Source organism: Eschscholzia californica, unplaced genomic scaffold (genome assembly GCF_041429995.1).
Source record: "Eschscholzia californica isolate CP2 unplaced genomic scaffold, dmEscCali1.0.p SCAF_5, whole genome shotgun sequence".
Lineage (NCBI taxonomy): Eukaryota > Viridiplantae > Streptophyta > Magnoliopsida > Ranunculales > Papaveraceae > Eschscholzia > Eschscholzia californica.
In genome coordinates, this window is record NW_028238472.1 from 48,006,913 (window position 1) to 48,028,250 (window position 21,338).

At 33.5% G+C, this 21,338-nt stretch overlaps 1 protein-coding gene and 1 long non-coding RNA gene across 2 annotated transcripts; one reads left to right on the forward strand and one right to left on the reverse strand.

The window, feature by feature from the left end:
* The first annotated feature begins 6,794 nt into the window (after positions 1-6,794).
* Positions 6,795-9,469, forward strand: LOC147539962 (F-box protein SKIP1-like). Its single transcript, XM_086643327.1, has 2 exons — positions 6,795-7,222; positions 8,706-9,469. The coding sequence occupies exons 1-2, from the start codon at positions 6,870-6,872 to the stop codon at positions 9,277-9,279; spliced, it is 927 nt and encodes a 308-aa protein (XP_086499453.1). The 5' UTR covers positions 6,795-6,869; the 3' UTR covers positions 9,280-9,469.
* Positions 6,855-9,949, reverse strand: LOC147539963 (uncharacterized). Its single transcript, XR_015225949.1, has 2 exons — positions 9,701-9,949; positions 6,855-9,626 (listed from the first exon to the last, which is right to left on the reverse strand). It is a non-coding gene; the product is annotated as an uncharacterized LOC147539963 (long non-coding RNA).
* Between the last annotated feature and the right edge of the window lie 11,389 nt (positions 9,950-21,338).

Below are 21,338 nucleotides of genomic sequence, written 5' to 3' on the forward strand. Positions count from 1 at the left end.
AGAAGCATTTATTTTATTAGTAGTTGAAAATTGTAGAGATGAAAATGAAATTAGAATATACTTGCAAAAGCTCATGAAATCATGTCAAATACTCAACAAATTGTTCATTCTAGACCACCGTAGCCAGATTAGAATGAAAGAGATAAATAAAAATATAAACTAAGACTCTTCATTTGAAAGAGCTATCGATTACTATTACAGAAATTGGAGTTACCACAGTAAAATGGGTAAAGACAAACAATTATCGTAATAAATTTTCCGTAGAAATGAGATAATGTTGGAGGCAATTATACTGATCATAGAGCTACAACCTATAAGATATCTTTACTAAACGGTTTAAAATTTAATTTTCACGTGCATTTACATGATTATGAACAAACAAATACACGGACGGTTATTTTAAAGGGAAATTTGGCCAAAACTCCCTAAAAACTTTGGCCTTTGGTTAAAAAGGATTGGACAATTTTTTATGGGCTTCAGCTCCCTGTGGCATTTTTGTAAATTATCTAATATAGGGAAAAGACAAAACTGACCTTATTGCAAACTAGTTTGCAAACCAGTTTGCAAAGCTTTGCAAGGCAAACCAGATTGCAAATCAGTTTGCAAATCAGTTTGCAAACTAGTTTGCAAAGCTTCGCAAAATCAAACCCTAACAAAATAAGTAACTAAGAAGTAAGATTATATAAAATGTGAGGGTTTTTGGAAAATCTGAGGGTGTTTCTAAAATTTTCCTTTATACAAAGGTCAATTCAGGTATACAAAATTAAGGGATTTTTAGAATTGTCCTTCAAGCCTATTTCCAAACTTTTCATGGTGCCTAGAAGGAAAAAAAGATAACTTGTCTTTTTGACAAAAAAAAAACAAAAAATTGGGTCTCCAGCCCAATTTCCTGTATTTTAAATATGAATGTACATGAATATAAGAAAAGAAGTACATTGATATTTCCATTAAATGTTTGGACATTGATAATTAAAGCAATATAATATGAGTCCATGGGTATATAGACCAAGATAATGTTCAAAAAAAGTTTATGATCCAATCTTCCCAAAATATGGATATTCAGTCCTTTTACATTATGGACATAAAAACCTCACTTTCTAAACACAGTACCGTCAATGTCCCACACTCAAATTTTACGCGTTTTGGAAAGATAGATTTGGGCGTGGTTTGGGGGATTTATTAGCAAAAAATGGATTGAAACAAATCATAATTTCTGTCTTCTCTAAACAGCTTTGGAAATCAAATTTTCTCTTTCCTATTATCCGAATCAATCAAAAACCAAAATCCTAACCAAAACAAAACGCCATCACCACAGATATTTCCAAATCAATTTTCTCTCTCTTCTTTACAGATTTGGAAACCAAATCAATTTTCTCTATCTTACTTCGAGTCAAATCAATTTTCTCTCACTTAACTTTCAGATTTGGAAAGAGTATATTTTCTGGGATCAATTTAGCGTGATTTGAGGGTTAATATACAAAACATATATATCACTTTCTCTCACTTAACTTTCAGATTTGGAAATAGTATATTTTTCTGGGAACATTAGAGCAGCATTTGTTTTCGTTTTTACTCATACATAAATACACATTATGAAACAAATACGTAAATTATGTGTTATTTAAGACGAGGAAACCATCATTTGTCATGTATACAACGTAATTTATCAAATGTATGTGGGTCTTGTTCAATAAATTACACATAATTTCTTTTACATTACACATCGTTTACATTCTGTTACTAAAAAAACGTACAAAATCTTCTCTGGTTCAAAAATGGTGCTCATCCATGTACTCTCCATTTGTAGTCTTGAGCAGGACAAACCACAATTACACTATATTGTCGAAGAGCATATCCAAATGCTTTTGCACCACCAGGAAACAACTGACCAACTTCAGTAAATATTTTATCCGAGTCATCAGGTTTTAGTTTCGTTGACTTACTTTGATTTGATGATTCTGTTTGAAATTCCATCTGTTATATCAAATCTACACACATAAATACACATACATTAAAAAAAAACTTAAATATGATATTATCATTGAATGCAAACATAAATTATCAAATTTGAAAGAAAAAGAGGAGAGAACTAAACACTTCAGGAGGGAGATAAAATGAATGTAGGGAAGGAAAAAGAGGAGAGAAATCTTTTCCCCGATGAAGGCATACGATTTCTTAAGTAACAAGCTGTGAAAACTGCAATCGTTGAATAAGGAATAAACATCAATATCTAAAATAGTTTTGAAAATTTTAGAGAGAAAATAAACATCATACATTAGAAGTTAATGAATTAGAAAACATATCTTATAAAATTTGATCATAAATCTGATGTGATCCATAATAGAGCAACATAATCTGATAATTTAACATGAGAAACAATATTGGATCTTAACGATGTTGATTATAATGAATTTCACAGTGTCAAACCTGATAAAGGATAAATGTTTGCACAACAATCTAATGAAGATGAAACAAGATTTATGAGTTAATGGAGATTTATTAAGTGAATCGGTTTTAGTGAGAGAAAATAAATTATTTCCGTTACTGAAGATAATGAAGCTAATATTACTTTGAATAGAAACGTGATTGGAGAGAGAATGTGGGAGATAAAAATGGAAAAAGATATTCAAGGATTTTGTTGGTAAATCTGTTATAATATATGAGGAAGGTTATATTAGGTATTATGAATTAATATATATTCTAGGGATTTGTGTTTTCTCTCTAGATGTATACCAATGGACTAGATATCCATTTATAATATTATTTTGGTTTTCAAACTCTTAATGGGATTAGAGTGGACTAAATGTCATATTAGGCCTCGTTTTTTGGGCTATAAGCTCAAAAATTCAAAGTAGTATGCAACGGGTTCCATGTGTTTCCTTCCTTCCTTGTTTTTTTTTTTGAGAAATCAAAGACGATCTACGTTAGTCTTTACAAGCAGGGACAGATCTACAGCTAGGCCAAGAGGCACCATGGCCCCCCTCGTCTGGCTGCAAATCTATTTAGAAATGGTTGATTGCTCACCAGGTGAATTAAATATAACTTTCAATTCAAATCCATACAACTATGTGGGGTGGATGAGATGGTAGTATTTTTTTTTATTTTTTTGGAAATTGACTACGATCAACGATAGTAAATTCAAACTCTTACAAGACCGGGCCTACAACCCAACTACATTATTTATACCCTAATAATCTCAATTCAAATAACCAACGATTCCGTCTTCTATGGGATTCGAACCTAGGACCTTGAGGATTTTCTAGAGTTTATGTCAACACCTTGGAACCACTTGGGCTACGAACTGTTGTCAGATGAGATGGCAGTAATGGGAGTTGTGAGCGTGAGGAACTCGAGTTCGAGTTTTGTTAGGCTTACAATTTTCTAATGAAATTTTGGGCTTATGGTCCAAAAACCTACCCTTAAACACACATTTAATCCACTCTAAAGTTAAAATGGTTTTATAAATCAAAATATTTAAAAAATGGATATATAATCCATTTGTATCCATCTCGAGAGAAAACACAAATCCCTAAAATTTTTATTAAATCATAATACCTAAACTAACCTTATATATAATCAAACACTCATTTTCCATCAAATTCTTAAATATACGGTTTTTATTTTCTCCCACTTTCTCTCTCCAATCACGATTCTAATAACAGTAAACATTATCTTCATTCATCTTCAAGACAGAAACTAATCTATTGATCTTCCTAAAACTGAAACCTATATTCAATCTCGTTTTTCATAACAGAAGTTTGAGATCTCATTCTAATCTAATACACCAGCTGTAGTTTCCATTTCTATTTTTTCAGTTCGTACTCTTATATACGATCAAAAGTTGCATCTCATCTTAAGGTAATAAGCTAAATATTTCTATAACTGTTTTTCATCATCATCTTTAAAAATATTTCTGATTTTCATTAAAATTAGTTTTCATCTCTGTATCATCTTTTCAAAAATTCATCCTTATTCATTATTTTCTCTCTCTAAGATCTTCATTACCGGTTTATGGTCTTAATGTTTAATTTTTGGTTACTAATACATTATATTTGATTATGTTATGTTTGTATCCAATTATCATTTAATTTTTTATTAGATTTAGGTTAACGATGTTGATTTTCTGATATTTATTCATATCAAATCTTTGTATCCGTACCATTTATGAACCAGATATTATTCCGTATGGGTTTTCATAACAAAATGTACACTATCTGTAATTTATAATAAATTTTGCATACTTTCCAATACATGACTCATATATCTTCCGTACAAAGTTTTCATAACAGAATGTAAACAATGCATATTTCGTAAACAATTATATGTACTTTAACAATAATATCAAAAACATCGTGTAATTGTTCTAACATTATATATAATTTATGAAAAATTACGCATACTGTTTTCACAAACAGGGGCCATGTTATTCTGACTAAAGATCTGTTAGTCTCCAAAACCTGATGAAGTTTTATAAACGTTATACATAATTTACGAAACTGTACATGTCGTTTATAGTACATTATATTTTTGTTGATTAATGTATTTGTATTTGTGTGTGTAGATTTGATTTTACAGATGGAATTTTCTACAGAATCATCAAATCTAAGTAAGACTACGAAACTAAAATTTGATAGTTGGGATAAAATATTTACTGAAACTGGTCAGTTGTTTCCTAGTTGTGCAAAAGCATTTCGATATGCTCTTCGACAATATAATATAAACACAGGGCATGATTTCAAATTCATAAAAATGATTCAATTTCCATCAGAGAAGATTCAGTTCGTTTTTTGAATGACTCAGATAGTTGAGAAGATACTGCAGTGTACCTGTGTAAAAAACATCAAGTTCTGGTATAAATAATGTGAAATATTGGATAAATTACGTTGTATATATGACAAATAATGGTTTCCTCGTAATAAATAACACATAATTTACGAACTTGTTTCATAATTTGTATTTGATGTGTGGTTATGTATGAGTAACAACGAAAACAAATGATGTTGTAATGTTCGTAAATTGTACATAATTTATGAACATGTTTCATAACTTGTAAGGCATGTTTTGTTATGTATAACTAAAAACGAAAATTACATGAGAGAAAGTGATATATACGTTATGTATATTAACCCCCCAAATCACGCTATATTGATCCCGGAAAAATATACTATTTCCAAATATGAACGTTAAGTGAGAGAAAGTGATATATACGTTTTGTATATTACTCAAATCACGCTAAATTGATCCCAGAAAATATACTCTTTCCAAATCTGAAAGTTAAGTGAGAAAAAATTGATTTGAATCGAAAAAAAATTACATAGTAAGAGAGAGAAAATTATTTGGTTTCCAAATCTGTAAAGAGAGAGAAAATTGATTTGAGTATCCGTTATTTCCTATTTAATCCCCCAATCACGCAAATTGATTTCGTTTCCAAAACAGATTCGATGAGAGAGAAAATCAATGATTTCGTTTGTTTAAAACAAAAAATCACGGTACAAAATACCGTTTAAAATTTCGTCTGGCCCCACATTAAAAAAATCGCGGGAATTCAGTTCGGGACAGGGACGGTATATTATTTGATGGGCTAAGGGTTTTTGGTCCAAAGTACAAAAGGACTAAAAACCTATTTTTTGGGAAGATTGGACCCTAAACCTTTTTTCAACATTATTTTGGGCCTTATACCCATGGGTCCTTTTCTAATCTTTATAAATTTTTTGGTTCAACACCCAACAAAAACAATTCTTGTTAACATTTTTTTTGTTAATGTAGTACTTTATTAGTTAATTTTATCTAATGAATCGATTCTAAAATAAATGAAAATTCTTACAAAGACGCAAATTTTTCATATTTTGATTATGTTTTCTTGATTCAAGTAAAAAAATTAGACGCAAAATTTCACTTTTTTATGTTTTTTGGAAAGACAATTGAAATATAACAAAAAAAAATTATATATTATAATTCATTAGAGCGAGTGCACTTTCTAGGACCAACAAGTTGTGAATTAAATTGTGGTTTAAAATTTAAATCATCAATTTTGTCATATAACTCCATGAGTATCAAAAATATGGTTTAATATCGGCCCCCTTGATTTCTGGTCCTGGTTCCGTCTCTGGTTACAAGACATTGATACATCATGAAAATGTGATTAACACGATAACCACCTAAACTTATAATGAAAGAGGCCTAAAGCCAAACAACATGAAAGAGACCTAAAATCCGACAAATTTATACCTTTAATAACCCAAATTCGATAACCATGAAATCCACAACCTCTGAGAATTTAATTTGGGACATCTAGGAGTTTAGAATTTATGTCAACACTATCAACTACTTGAACAACCAAGTGTTGACCCTGGCCTTGTTATTTAGGTATGTGAAATTCATTTCGATTCCTCGTTGTAACAAATATAGTCTAGAATGATTTATATTGGCCAAGTAGTAGTTATAAATTGGGGTAAAGAAAGAGTAACTACAGAATGTAGATGAGAACTAACCTAATCCATTTTTTGGAAAACAATAAAAATTAGAACCTTAGTATCTGTAATAAAATATCATTGATTGTATCACTCAACTAAAGTAAATGATTTGATTGACAATTTTTTCGAAGTCTTTAAATAAAATACTTTAGGAAAATCAACAAATCAAACTATTACTTTAACTAATTAAAGCGTCTAGATATGGCTTAACAAAAATCTCGAACTTTCTCCCCTCAAAGGATAAAATTAGATGGACAAACTGAGACGGATCCATGCCAGCCATATTCACAACACACATGTGGTCTTAACAAAAAAAAAAAAGACAACACACATGTGGCGTCAATCGTGTTATAAAAAGAAATGGGGTAACCTCCATTTTCAGACCACATATCTCCCATGGCGGACGAAAGTGGAGAAGACGATACCTTCAACTCGGACTGGTCTGAGTTAACTCACGAGTGCTTAATCAATATCCTCTCAAGACTGAGTATAGAAGAGAGATGGAAAGGAGCCATGTTTGTTTGCAAATCATGGATTCATGCTAGCAAAGATCCTTCTCTATTCTCTGTTTTCGATCTCGAATCTGTTTTTGAATCTCACCGTGAATCTTCTCTTTGGTGGTCTCCCGATTTCGAGAGGAAAATTGATTCAATGTTACAATCTGTTGTCAATTGGAGTGGGGGATTTGGTTTGAAAGAGATTCGTATTAGACATTGCTCCGATCAATCTCTCTCTTTCGTTGCTGATAGGTACTAACTTTGACTTTTCAATTGTCTTTTAGGGTTTCAGTTATTATCATGCAATTGGATTCTCTATTTTTTATGTTGAAATAGGTAGAAGATAGATACTGAGTTTTGCATATTGTTAGGGATTTGTTATCATTTTTTGATCTGATTGTGGACGTTAAAATCGGAGAAACTAAAACTAAGGACTATCTATTCCTTCATCTTTTTCATTTCTCATAGATGTCTCTTGATTTTTATGTTATGTTCTTAATGTTATCCAAATCTATTTGAATGATTTACCCACTGAGTTATTGATTTTATCTTAGTAACACCCCTGATATAATTGTGTAATTGGCGAACTGACAGAGTTTGTTAACTGGAGTAACTATTATCGGTAAAAATGATACCTTTTGGGTGTTATTTTCAAGAAGCTATTCAATTTACTCCTGGACATAACTGTGTAATTGTTAATACCCCTCCAAACTAATAGATTTTAATAATCCGTTATATACATCATTTTTGTGCTTCATTACGGTTTAATAATCTTGTTATATACCATTGCATTGTATTTATATCATTTCCATGGATTTGTAAAATTTCCACACTAACCGAAATATTTCTACGAAATGTTTCGATTTGGGGACTGACCGAAATTTTATTCCTTGCTTTTAAGTTTGTTTTTCCTTGCGCAGAGAACCGGAATACAGTCTGGTTAGATTTTAGAGTGAGAAAGTATAGAATAGATTATGCCTTATTAGCGGCTGCAATTGAAGAGTGGTTTGGTTGTACTTGGATTGTTTCGTAGTTAGGGAAACATGTAGAATAGTTACTTGCTTTTGAATATCTATTTTAGGTTGTCTAATGCTAACTGAGAAGGCGGTGTTTTGACTTCTAGTAAATAATAGTAAGAGGCCATCGCTTCTGGTGGATATAACCTATCGGGATCTCTTCTGAGTAGGTAATTTGCATTTGTGGATGGGAAAAAAAAGTTCATAACTGTAATCTTTGTCGAAATAGAAAAGTGTAGGATCTTTACAAGGGCTATGCACCCATTGTATCCATTACCCTCGGGTGGCGACTCAAAATTAGTTAGTATCGACCTCCTCGCAACCACTTGGCATCCACCAAATCCACACATTCCACAAATTCCGACTACTTTTGGGGGAGGCGCAGCGGCTGGTCGTCATCCCACAGAAGAGAATGTTGGGTGGTGGTCTCTATCTCTACCTATTGATGAAACTTGTTCCAACTCGTAAGATCGGTTAGAGCGTTGTGGGTGGATGTGAGGCCGTTGATTGGCCTTATGCATCACTGTTTAGAAACTTACGAGGCTTGATTATAGTCTATCAAAATGAATTTTATTCGAAATCTTACTCTTGATTATTCTGCAATTAGACCTAGTATATGGAGCCCTTATCTTATGTGTTCATCTTCTTGGCACTTGATTTTTGTTCCGAAGATCCAAAACCTGTTAATTTTGTATTCTTTTCTTTTACTTGTATTGCAGGTGCCCAAACATACAAGTTTTATCAATCAAGAGCTGTCCGAATATCACTGACACATCAATTTCTAAGATCGCAATTAGTTGTCCAATGCTTACAGAGCTCGATATTAGCTACTGTTATGAAATATCTAACGAATCTCTTGAAGTGATCGGAAAGAAGTGCCCAAACCTCAAGATCTTGAAACGAAACCTTCTGAATTGGTTAGACCCTTCGCAACACATCGGAATAGTTCCAAATGCATATCTAAACGCCTGCCCTCAAGACGGAAATATCGAAGCTGCTGCAATTGGGAAGTTTATGCCGAATCTGGAACACCTTGAGCTTCGATTCTCTAAGCTAACAGTTCATGGACTCACGTCGGTCTCTGAAGGGTGTTCGAAATTGGAACACTTGGATCTATTTGGGTGTGCAAATTTGACTAGTCGAGATATTGAAAGTTCATCTGTGAACCTAAAAAATATGAAGAGGTTTATAAAGCCAAATTTCTATATACCAAGATCTGTTTTTCATACAGAGAGGTACGGACATTGGAGGTTATACGATGAACGATTTCAAACAAATGTTTTCCAGATTTAACAGACCTGATAAAGATGTATCAGGTGATCTATTGCTCTCCCTCTCTCATTAATTAAGGGAAAATCATATCTGTAATTAGAAACTGATAACTGTATTTGATGCGAGGAAACCAAATCTTGTTATTTGCTGTGTGGAACTCATACTGTATGCAATTGTTGTATAAAAATAAAATTATGTTCTGTTGTTGCTAGATTTTCTTTTGTGCTAAATTCAATTACTACCAATTAGTGTCGAGGGGTAAAGCAAAATAACCTTAATTGTTTTTCGAATTGTTTTTAAGTTCCCTGAATTGTTTTTCCCAAGGGAAGTTTTATAGACAATGCCCAAAGTTGTTAATGGGCTTTTCACTCATGACTTGGTCAAACCAAGTTGAGCGAGTATGGTTAGAGGCAATGCACATCTCCTTTCTAGTGCTTTTCACTCATGACTTGGTCAAACCAAGTTGAGCAAGTATGGTTAGAGGCAATGCACTTCTCCTTTCTGGTTAGTAATGGTGTAATCAACACAGTGGTGGGAGAATCTGAATGGTGAACATCGAATATAGGTGAACATCGAATAAAGGTGAAAATTATTGATAGGTGGTGCGGAAGTTTGAGAAGAAAGATCACGAGTAGAAGTAACGACGAGAGCTAATGAGATAGCAGAGAGATTAAATAATGACAAAAAAAAATATGAGTATGGCTCTTATACCATGTAAAATACAAATTCCCAAGCTTTAGTGATCGAATGGAGAGAGGAAATAGAGAGATGGTGAGAGCTGTGAGCTTGAGATGAAGAGAGAGGGAAACCGAGAGTTAGATAGCTAGAAAGAATAGGTAGAGATTCATATAATTTCTCATTGGATGTTTAATCAAGTTCACAAGAATATATTGACATTGATTAGGATAAATCTATACTAGGGCAGGTCCTGAAGAAGCCAATTAAGCAAATTTGGCCATACACTTAGGTGTCGATTGACAACCAAAAGTAGAAGTTCTTTTGCTTGTAGTAGAAGTTCTTTTGCTTCAAAAAAGTAAGAAATTATCATAAGTATGTTTGACGAAAATGTTACTTGTAAGTAAAAAAGTCAAAAAGTTAATTTGGTAATGCAATTTACTTTTCTATTTTTCTTCTCATAAAGATACCTGATTTGAATTAAAGTGGCGTTGGAGGTGGCAGAGGTATGATGGTTGTGGTGGTGAAGGAACTGGATGGTGGTGGTGGTGGTGGATGTACGGGGATGGTGTTGGTGGAGGCACGATGGTGATGGAGGTATGGTGGTGGTGGATGTACGGTGGAAGTATGAGAAAGTGGCGGTGGATGTAGTGTGCGTACGGTTGTGGTAGTGGTGGTTGAGATTCAAATGGTGACGGTGGTTGAGATACAAATGGTGGTGGTATTGGTGGTTGAGATACAGTGGTGGTGGTTGAGGTGTGGTGGTAAAGGTACGGTGGTACGGTAGTGGTGGAGGTATAGTGGTGGTGGTTGAGATTCAATGGTGGTGGAGGTATAGTGTTGGTGGTTGAGATACAATTGTGGTGGAGGTATAGTGGTGGTGGTTGAGATACAATGGTGGTGGAGGTGTATAGTGGTGGCTGTACAACTATGTGATGGAATTTTTATTTTTGTTGAACTATGTGGTGGAAGTTTAGTTGTGGTGGTGGGCAGAAATAAAAGAAAGAAAAAAAAATAAGTAAAATTCGTGCGTGTGTTGAAGAAAAGTTGCTTAACTTTAAAGTCAAAGGCTGAAAATATAAATTTTAAAAGAAAGTTAAATTTTAACTTAAGTGAAGCCCGAAATTTTCACGTTACTAAACTAACTTTTTTACTTAAATAAACAAGTAACTTATTTTGGTGTTGCAAAACGACACTTTAATATGTGTGTATAACCTTAGTTTCCCAATTTTCCTAGGCCAATTTTATGTTGGGTGGAGGGATAGGTCAATTTTTCAGGCTCCAACTATGTGGATATAAACGGATCCGCACATAGCGAATTTTACATAAGCACATACATGTATTGTAAGATTTACAAAATATTCTCATAGCTGCACAAGATTGCACAGTTGTACAAATCAAATTTGACGAAATTCTAACCCAGTGTTTCTATAGGTTCCTTATAGTATTATTCTAGCCGCTCTCTCCAAAATGTCACCCGACTTTCCATATTTATTATTGTTATAACCTGAATATCCTAACTTTTAGGTATTTTACTTATTATTTTTTTTCTTAAATTAGTTATTTTATTTCTGAGAAATACACAGTTATTGTTTTTTTAATAAGTTCTTTTATTTATAAGAAAGACTATATTTTAAATTTTGAGAAGGGTTTCTAGACAATATCCTTTATTAAAAAAGGATGTTTGTCTCAGTCTGCGTTTTTCCCTTCTGATTTATTATATAGATATCAGCCCATGCAAAATTAGTTTTTCTTTTGTTGAAATATGTACAAACTAGTTGATTGTATAAATTAGAAGGGTCATGGTAGAATAATGGAACATCATATTAAAACTCCCGTGAGAAACTACTTCTCTTTATAAATATTACTACTAAACCGTAAGCAACTCTAACTTGGTATATATATTACTCAACATTTACCGATTCATCAACAATGGCAATGACAAATATGACTAATGTGCGGAGTAGTATGCTTCCAAAATTTGCACGATCCTCCAATTGAACAGTTGCACAGAGCTTTGCATCTATCGTTGTCTTTTAGATTATGCCCGTCGCATCCATCAATAACATAACGGTGACAATGTTTAATTTCTTGTGTATTCACCATCTCCGTCACACTCGTGTTCAAATGACATTGGCAAAAAATACAAATGTGAATACATAATAAGAATTGATATAAAAAAGACATAAAAAGAACAAGAACAACATCAATGAGGGTTGGAGTGCTAAGAGGTATAATCTTCCACTTAGAGGTAAAGGGTTCGAGACACGCTGACCAATTCAAAAAAAAAACATCAACTAGGGTTTGAAACAAATTTTCATTCTATCCCTTTTAGAAAGCTCATGGTAGAATTATGGGACATCGTATTAAAATTCCAAGGAGAAAATACTTCTCTTTATTACACATTGCTACTAAACCAACTTAATCTAACTTGGTATATTATTCAAAGAAAGGTGAGTTTAAACATTTATTGATGTATCATCAACAATGGCAGCCTCTCAACAAAAAAAAATCAACAATGGCAGTGACAAACATGGCCAACAGGCGGTTCAGTATGCTCCCAAAATTTGCACGATCCTCCCTTTGAACAGTTGCTGGAGCATAGAGCTTTGCATTTATCATTATCTTTTGGACTATGCTCGTCGCATCCACCAATATCATAATGGTGACAACATTTATATTCTTGTGTATTCACCAGCAATTCCGTCAAATTCGCGTTCAGATGACCTTGACAGAAAATACCAATATATACACATATTAAGAATTAATATAAAAAGGCGTAAAAAGAACACGAACAAGGTCAATCACGAGTTTGAAAACAATTTTCAACCGATCCCTTTTCGAAAACTACCTATCATCATGAATCAATATATAAGACAAAAAACTAACTAGCCAACCTTGATCAAAACTAAATTTATTTATTTAATAAAAAGGTTACCATCAAGGTACAAACTACCTGAACAAGCTAAGAAGAACATGATGAGAAATGCAATAGCTCTTATTCTTCCACCTGCCATTCTTCCACCTGCCATTCTTCTTGATTTTCTTACTTTTAACTAAGTAGCTACTTCTTATGGTGTTGGTTAGGCTATACACTAATTTGATCCAATTTATAGACTTCCAACAACAAAATTTGAGAATTATTTTACATGCATGCGCGATTTCTTGCTTAATTTCAAAGATATTTAGATACGTTCATAATCGTTGCGTACAAATATATATATGTACATAAATGTTCATTACTTGTCAAACGCGACCGAACTGCGGATATACATTTCAATAACATACATGGAAATTGTTGGGTTATATATATAAATCAATTATTTGCTCTTTCAGGTCTGTTCTATAATATATTCAGATATAGTGAATTTCGTAACGCTTTTGTATTTCATATCACGTCAATAAAATAGATTTTGTTGCTATTGTTCGAATATCGGGACTTATGATTTGCCGGAAATAAAATCAAATTCATTAAAGATTCAAGATCTAATAAATCAGATAAATGAGAAAAAAAAATCGATTTGCCTTGAATGTTCAGATGAAATTAGCAAGTTCTCGACTGGTTGATTAATAATTTCAGCAATGTTACCTTTTTTTTTGTTGAGAGTCAACAACAATGCTACTAACTTCAACAAAAAAAAAAAACAACAACAATGCTACTTGGTCTCACAAACATGGCACGAAAAAACAAATTTGCAAGTGACATTTTTGACATCAACAATTTATCTTCTGTAGGCCAACTTTTTCTAGCACATATCGGGATCTTAATGGCTTGGAATATTTTCAAATGACGAACAAACCCCAATGACGCTTTTGCCGTAATTTGTTCTGAAGTTGTTTATGATGTCTTTGTAATTAATGATGTTATTATAGAGTTACTTCTCTATAGTTTTAACAGCTCGAGGTGGTGTTCCATCTAGCTAGCTAGTAGCATATCATTGCCCGATTAAGAAGAAATTTGTTTGAAGAAGATAAAATTGCAGTATTTTTTTTTAGGTTTGCAGTTAGAGTTTGGATCTGTAAACTTAGTTTACACTCTGCAAACTGAGTTAACAAATTTGCAAATTGTGTTCACAAGATTTGCATACCGAGTTTGCATTCTGCAAATGGAGCGTGCAAGATATGCAAATTTTGTATTCTGCAGACCAAGTTTGGAAATTATAAGGTCAAAATTGCAATCTGAGTTTCCAAAATCGACAATGCAGAGTTTGCTAACCGAAATTGCGAGATTTCGCAATCCAGCATCCAAAAAGAAATGGAAAAATCATTGCTTTTCCAATATTTATTTGAGATAACTGCTATTGAAAGTGGACTTCTTTTTTAAGGTAATGAAGGATCATCATTTCTAAAATGTATAGGTTTTACCGAAATCCGACCCATCACGAAAAAGTTACATACATTTGTTGTTTTATAAAACTTAAAAAATGGTGGTGGTGGTGGTTGAGACACAGTGGTGGTGGTTGAGGTGTGGTGGTAAAGGTACGGTGGTACGTAGTACGGTAGTGGTGGAGGTATAGTGGTGGTGGAGGTAGTGGTGGTGGTTGAGATACAATGGTGGTGGAGGTGTATAGTGGTGGTTGTACAACCGTGTGATGAAATTTTTTTTTGTGGAATTATGTGGTGGAAGTTTAGTTGTGGTGGTGGAGCGGAAATAAACAAAGAAAAAAAATTAGTAAAGTAAAACTCGTGCATGTGTTAAAGAAAAGTTGTTTAAGTTTAAAGTCAAAAGCTGAAAATATGAACTTTAAAAGAAAGTCAAATTTTAATTTAAGTGAAGCCGGAAATTTTCACGTTACCAAACTAACTTTTTTACTTACATAAGCAAAAAAGTAACTTATTTTGGTGTTACACCTTAGTATGTGTGTATAACCTTTAGTTTCCGAATTTTCGTAGGCCAATTTTATGTTGATGGAGGGATAGATCAATATTTTATGCTCCAACTATGTGGATATAAACGGATCCGCACATAGCGAATTTTACATAAGCACATACATGTATTGTAAGGTTTACAAAATGTTCTCATAGCTGCACAAGTTTGCCCAAAAAGTCGAAGTTTGAAAAGTATCCATATCGAGTGTTAGCCACGACGAACAAGAAATTCAACCCGACGTCGTTTGTATTAGTATAACAAAATTTAAATATCTAAATCATTTTTGTTAAACTTGTTAAAAAAAATTACAGAGGTTTTTTTCTATCAACAAGTCTTTAAAAATCTAAATAATGATATTGCGATTATCTGAATATATTTGAAAGTTTTTGTTCCCATTAACGAGATTTTTCTCATTAGCATAAATAAGTTGCTATTAATTATACTATATATTATTCTCACCTAGACTATCAATATCTATATCAAAACTTTTTTGAGACATGATCGTTATTGAAATTTTCCTTTGAAGTCCTCCGTCAGAATCTCTAAAATTTCAAGAAGTGGGACGAGGAGAGAGAGACCAAAATTTAAGATCTCCTTAACTCTCAAAATTGGGACATAGTCGACCCTAATCTAAGTATTTAATGTTTATCTAACAACATGAGGGTGTTAGATAAAGATTTATCTAAATAATGTAACATAATGCCCCACGCTTTAGCAGTTATCGATAATGGTCCCGCTTTGACCACCTCACACATGTACGGGGTTTTGTTTTTGACGAAGGCACCACGAACGCATCCAAAAGGCCTCGGTACTTACTAAGCGCCAGCGTACACCTATAATCCAGGCTCTTGACACTCTCGTGAGCGATATGGGACTATCGCAATCCCCCCACCCTCAGCGAAGAGCCGTCCTAGGCTCTGATACCATTTTGTAACGCCCCAAGCTTTAGTAGTTATCGATATTGTCCTCGCTTTGACCACCTCACATAGGTACGGGGTTTTGTTCTTGGCGAAGGCACCACGACGTTACATGCAATAATTGGACACCTCTCTTAATCCCACGAGGTCATGGGATGGAGTCTAGGTGGAAGCAGTTTGCCATCAAGATTTATCCTATGTAATTTAGGCTATAAATAATGAAATAATTTGTCGGGATTTAGCCATCTTTGTTGTTGGGTTTTAGGCGTCTTTCATTCTTGGTTTAAATTAGGAGGTTATCGTATTTATTACATCTTCATGATGTATCAATGTCTTGTAACGACTAACGTAGATCGTAATCGAATTCGAAAAAAAAGAACAAAAAAAGAAGAACAACACAAGGGTGTGCCCATTAACTAGTCATGAGATGTAGCATTTGAACTCCCACTCACTAAATCTAATAGCTACAAGAAACAAGAGGCATCTTCAATACAACTTTACTAGGGTATATTTCATGCCCCAGGGCACGGACCATTGTATCATTAAATTTGACGAAAATTTAACCGAATGCTTCTAGAGTAGCCTCATAGTATTGTTCTAGGTGCTCATCCTAAACACGTTACCCAACTTTTCATATTAGTCATTGCTATATTCTGGATACTATAATTTTTAACCCAGTGCCCTAGGGTATAGTTGTACCGAGTGTTCGACTTTCCGGCTAGGGAATATCTCGTGCCATAGGGCACGAACAGTTGTACAAATTAAATTTGGCGAAATTCTAACCCAGTGTTTCTATAGGTTTCCTATAGTATTATTCTAGACGCTCTCTCCAAAATCCACCCGACTTTCCATATTTATTATTGTTATATCAACCTTTTGGTATTCTACTTATTGTTTCATTTTTTTTCTTAAGCTAGTTATTTTAGTTCTAAGAAATACACCGTTATTGTTTTTTTATAAGTTCTTTTATTTATAAGAAAGACTATATTTCAAATTTTGAGAAGGGCTTCTAGACAATATCCTTTATTAAAAAAGGATGTTTGTCCCAATCTGCGTTTTTCCCTTCTGATTTATTATATAGATATCAGTCCATGCAAAATTAGTTTTTCTTTTGTTGAAATATGTACAAACTAGTTGATTGTATAAATTAGAAGGGTCATGGTAGAATAATGGAACATCATATTAAAACTCCCGTGAGAAACTACTTCTCTTTATAAATATTACTACTAAACCGTAAGCAACTCTAACTTGGTATATATATTACTCAACATTTACCGATTCATCAACAATGGCAATGACAAATATGACTAATGTGCGGAGTAGTATGCTGCCAAAATTTGCACGATCCTCCAATTGAACAGTTGCACAGAGCTTTGCATCTATCGTTGTCTTTTAGATTATGCCCGTTGCATCCATCAATAACATAACGGTGACAATGTTTAATTTCTTGTGTATTCACCATCTCCGTCACACTCGTGTTCAAATGACATTGGCAAAAAATACAAATGTGAATACATAATAAGAATTGATATAAAAAAGACATAAAAAGAACAAGAACAACATCAATGAGGGTTGGAGTGCTAAGAGGTATAATCTTCCACTTAGAGGTAAAGGGTTCGAGACACGCTGACCAATTCAAAAAAAAAACATCAACTAGGGTTTGAAACAAATTTTCATTCTATCCCTTTTAGAAAGCTCATGGTAGAATTATGGGACATCGTATTAAAATTCCAAGGAGAAAATACTTCTCTTTATTACACATTGCTACTAAACCAACTTAATCTAACTTGGTATATTATTCAAAGAAAGGTGAGTTTAAACATTTATTGATGTATCATCAACAATGGCAGCCTCTCAACAAAAAAAAATCAACAATGGCAGTGACAAACATGGCCAACAGGCGGTTCAGTATGCTCCCAAAATTTGCACGATCCTCCCTTTGAACAGTTGCTGGAGCATAGAGCTTTGCATTTATCATTATCTTTTGGACTATGCTCGTCGCATCCACCAATATCATAATGGTGACAACATTTATATTCTTGTGTATTCACCAGCAATTCCGTCAAATTCGCGTTCAGATGACCTTGACAGAAAATACCAATATATACACATATTAAGAATTAATATAAAAAGGCGTAAAAAGAACACGAACAAGGTCAATCACGAGTTTGAAAACAATTTTCAACCGATCCCTTTTCGAAAACTACCTATCATCATGAATCAATATATAAGACAAAAAACTAACTAGCCAACCTTGATCAAAACTAAATTTATTTATTTAATAAAAAGGTTACCATCAAGGTACAAACTACCTGAACAAGCTAAGAAGAACATGATGAGAAATGCAATAGCTCTTATTCTTCCACCTGCCATTCTTCTTGATTTTCTTACTTTTAACTAAGTAGCTACTTCTTATGGTGTTGGTTAGGCTATACACTAATTTGATCCAATTTATAGACTTCCAACAACAAAATTTGAGAATTATTTTACATGCATGCGCGATTTCTTGCTTAATTTCAAAGATATTTAGATACGTTCATAATCGTTGCGTACAAATATATATACAGGGGCGGCCCTAGCCCAAAGCCACCAAAGCGGTGTCTTTGGGCCTCCGATTCGGAAAGGCCTCTCGATAAATTTTTGTCACTTGTTTACCCTTTATTTACGTTAAGTAGCATAAAAGAGAAGCTAGTGGATTGGTCCATCTAGTGTTTTGCAACCCAACTGACCGAGTTTCGACTCCCTCCAAATGCGTTTTTTTTTCTTTTTTTTAAATAAAACATTACGAGGAACTAATAAGGGCCCCAAATTTATAAACGGCTTTGGGCCTCGTAAATGGTAGGGCCGGCCCTGTATATATATGTACATAAATGTTCATTACTTGTCAAATGCGACCGAACTGCGGATATACATTTCAATAACATACATGGAAATTGTTGGGTTTTATATATATAAATCAATTATTTGCTCTTTCATGTCTGTTCTATAATATATTCAGATAAAGTGAATTTCGTAACGCTTTTTTATTTCATATCACGTCAATAAAATAGATTTTGTTGCTATTGTTCGATTATCACGACTTATGATTTGCCGGATATAAAATCAAATTCATTAAAGACTCAAGAACTATCAATATTGATTTCAAAACGAAGATAACTAATAAATCATATAAATGAGAAAAAAAATCAATTTGCCATAAATGTTCAGATGAAATTAGCAAGTTCTCAAATATTCGACTGGCTGATTAATACTTTCAATATTGCTACCTTTTTCTTTGTTGAGAGTCAACAACAATGCTACTTGGTCAGACAAACATGGCACGAAAAAAACAAATTTGCAAGTGACATCTTCTTGACATCAGCAATTTATCTTGTTCGGGCCAACTTTTTCTAGCACATATCGGGATCTTAATGGCTTGGAATATTTTCAAATGACGAACATGACGAACAACCCCTAATGTCGGGTTTGCCCTAATTTGTTCTGAAGTTGTTTATGATGTCTTTGTAGTTAATGATGGTATTATAGAGCTACTTCTCTATAGTTTTAACTGATCCAGGTGGTGTTCCATCTAGCTAGTAGCATATCATTGCCCGATTAAGAAAAATTTGTTTGCAGAAGATAAAATTGCAGTATTTTTTTTCTAGGTTTGCAGTTAGAGTTTGAATCTATAAACTTAGTTTACACTCTGCAAACTGAGTTCACAAGATTTGCAAACTGAGTTAACAAGATTTGCAAACCGAATTTGCATTCTACAAATAGAGTGTCCAAAATGTGCAAGTTGGATTTGTATTCTACAGACCAAGTTTGGAAATTATAAGGTCGAAATTGAAATCTGAGCTTCCAATATCGAAATTTCGAGTTTGCATTTTGCTACCCGAGATTGCGAGATTTCGAAAATTCAGCATCCCAAAAGAAATGGAAAAAATCATTGTTTTTTCTATATTTATTTGAGACAACTGCTATTGAAAGTGGACATCTTTTTTAAGATAACGAAGGATCATCATTTCTAAAATGTATAGGTTTTACGGAACTCCGGCCCGTCACGAAGAAAGTTATATACATGTGTTGTTTTATAAAACTTAAAGAATTGGTTACTCACATGGGGGTATTTGGTTAACACTCCCAACAAAACTTTTGTTTAGGTGAAAAATGACGAGTCAACTTGCGACAATTTTGCAACACTTTGCTACAGTTTTGCAACACTCTGCAATAGATTTGCAACACCTTGCAACAACTTTACCGTAACTTGCAACATTTTTGTAAACAATTTGGATTTTCAACAAAACAAAATACAAATATTTGGGTATATAACAGAAAAAAACTGATAAATTTTTGGGTTTTAACCGAAAAAAGATAAAATTTATCTTTTTTACTTAAAAAATTTAAGTTTTGAATATTATTGATACATGTACATGATGAAATAAAATGATAAAGAATAATAAGAATTTTTAGGCTGTACACCTAATTTTCCTGGGATTGTAGTTCAATCGGTCAGAGCACCGTCCTGTCAAGGCAGAAGCTGCAGGTTCGAGCCCCGTCAGTCCCGACCTAGGATCCGATGAATCGATCAATTAATTTCTCCATATTCTGTGAAGAGGGGGGACAAAGAGCAGGATCTAATTCCCAGCAGGAGGATCCTTCTTCTGTTTCGCATTTCTCATCGGACAGACTCCCATGACTTACATTATATTTTAGATAAAAATGTGATTAGTGATTTTGTATCGAAAAAGGCAAGAAGAGCGGTGTTTAAGTAGTATTTGTTTCATGTATAAGTTTAACAATTATAAATTTTATAAAAAATATTAACTTTTATATTTTTCGACTTAAAGTGGAGGGGGCCCATCGACACGTCCGCCTAGGCCCCCTAAAAGTTAGGGCCAGTACTGACAAGGCATGGTGATCGGTATGGCGAGGTATTTATGCATGAACCGTCGGTAAGTGAGCATCCTTCTTATCAACGTTATGTATGTCAGTCGGGGACGTTTCTGTGTGAAAGCCAGGAGGGGCCTATTTTGATACATTAAGGAGCGACGGGTTCCATTTTGATACATTATAGAAGAAAAAACTATTATGAGTAGTAGTCCAATGTTATTTTTTATTTAATCTTTATGACTTAATTGTTTTTTTATGTGTAATATTGAATGAAAGTGCTATATAAAATTTTCAAACTAGTTTATGACTAGAATAGTTCGACCCCCTCCTAACAAAAGTTCTAGTTTCGTGCCTGATTTCAGCTGATATTTCATAGACTAGTTTTGTTTTTAAACAACTTAGCGATACTTCATCGCAGCCCATTGTATTTAACTGGGTTAATAAGAGTGTCATCTATACAGCCACTAATCCGTTTTTCCATAGTGGTTCAAAGTATATTGCTTTAAGCTGACACTTTGTAGTCCATTCTAGTCCGGCATCATCCATTATAGTCTGGTTTGTTCTTTCTCAATTTCAATTAGTTGTCATTCTAGCAAAAAAATTGTATCGTATGATTTTCTTAGAGTTGCGTCTAAAATTTAATCTTTAGCTTTACCGTTGTTCAATTTCAGGGAGGGTGTTAAAGTGTACATCCAGCCGTACCCGTAGAGTCTGTGGATTCTAAATATGAAGAAAATGATTCTTAA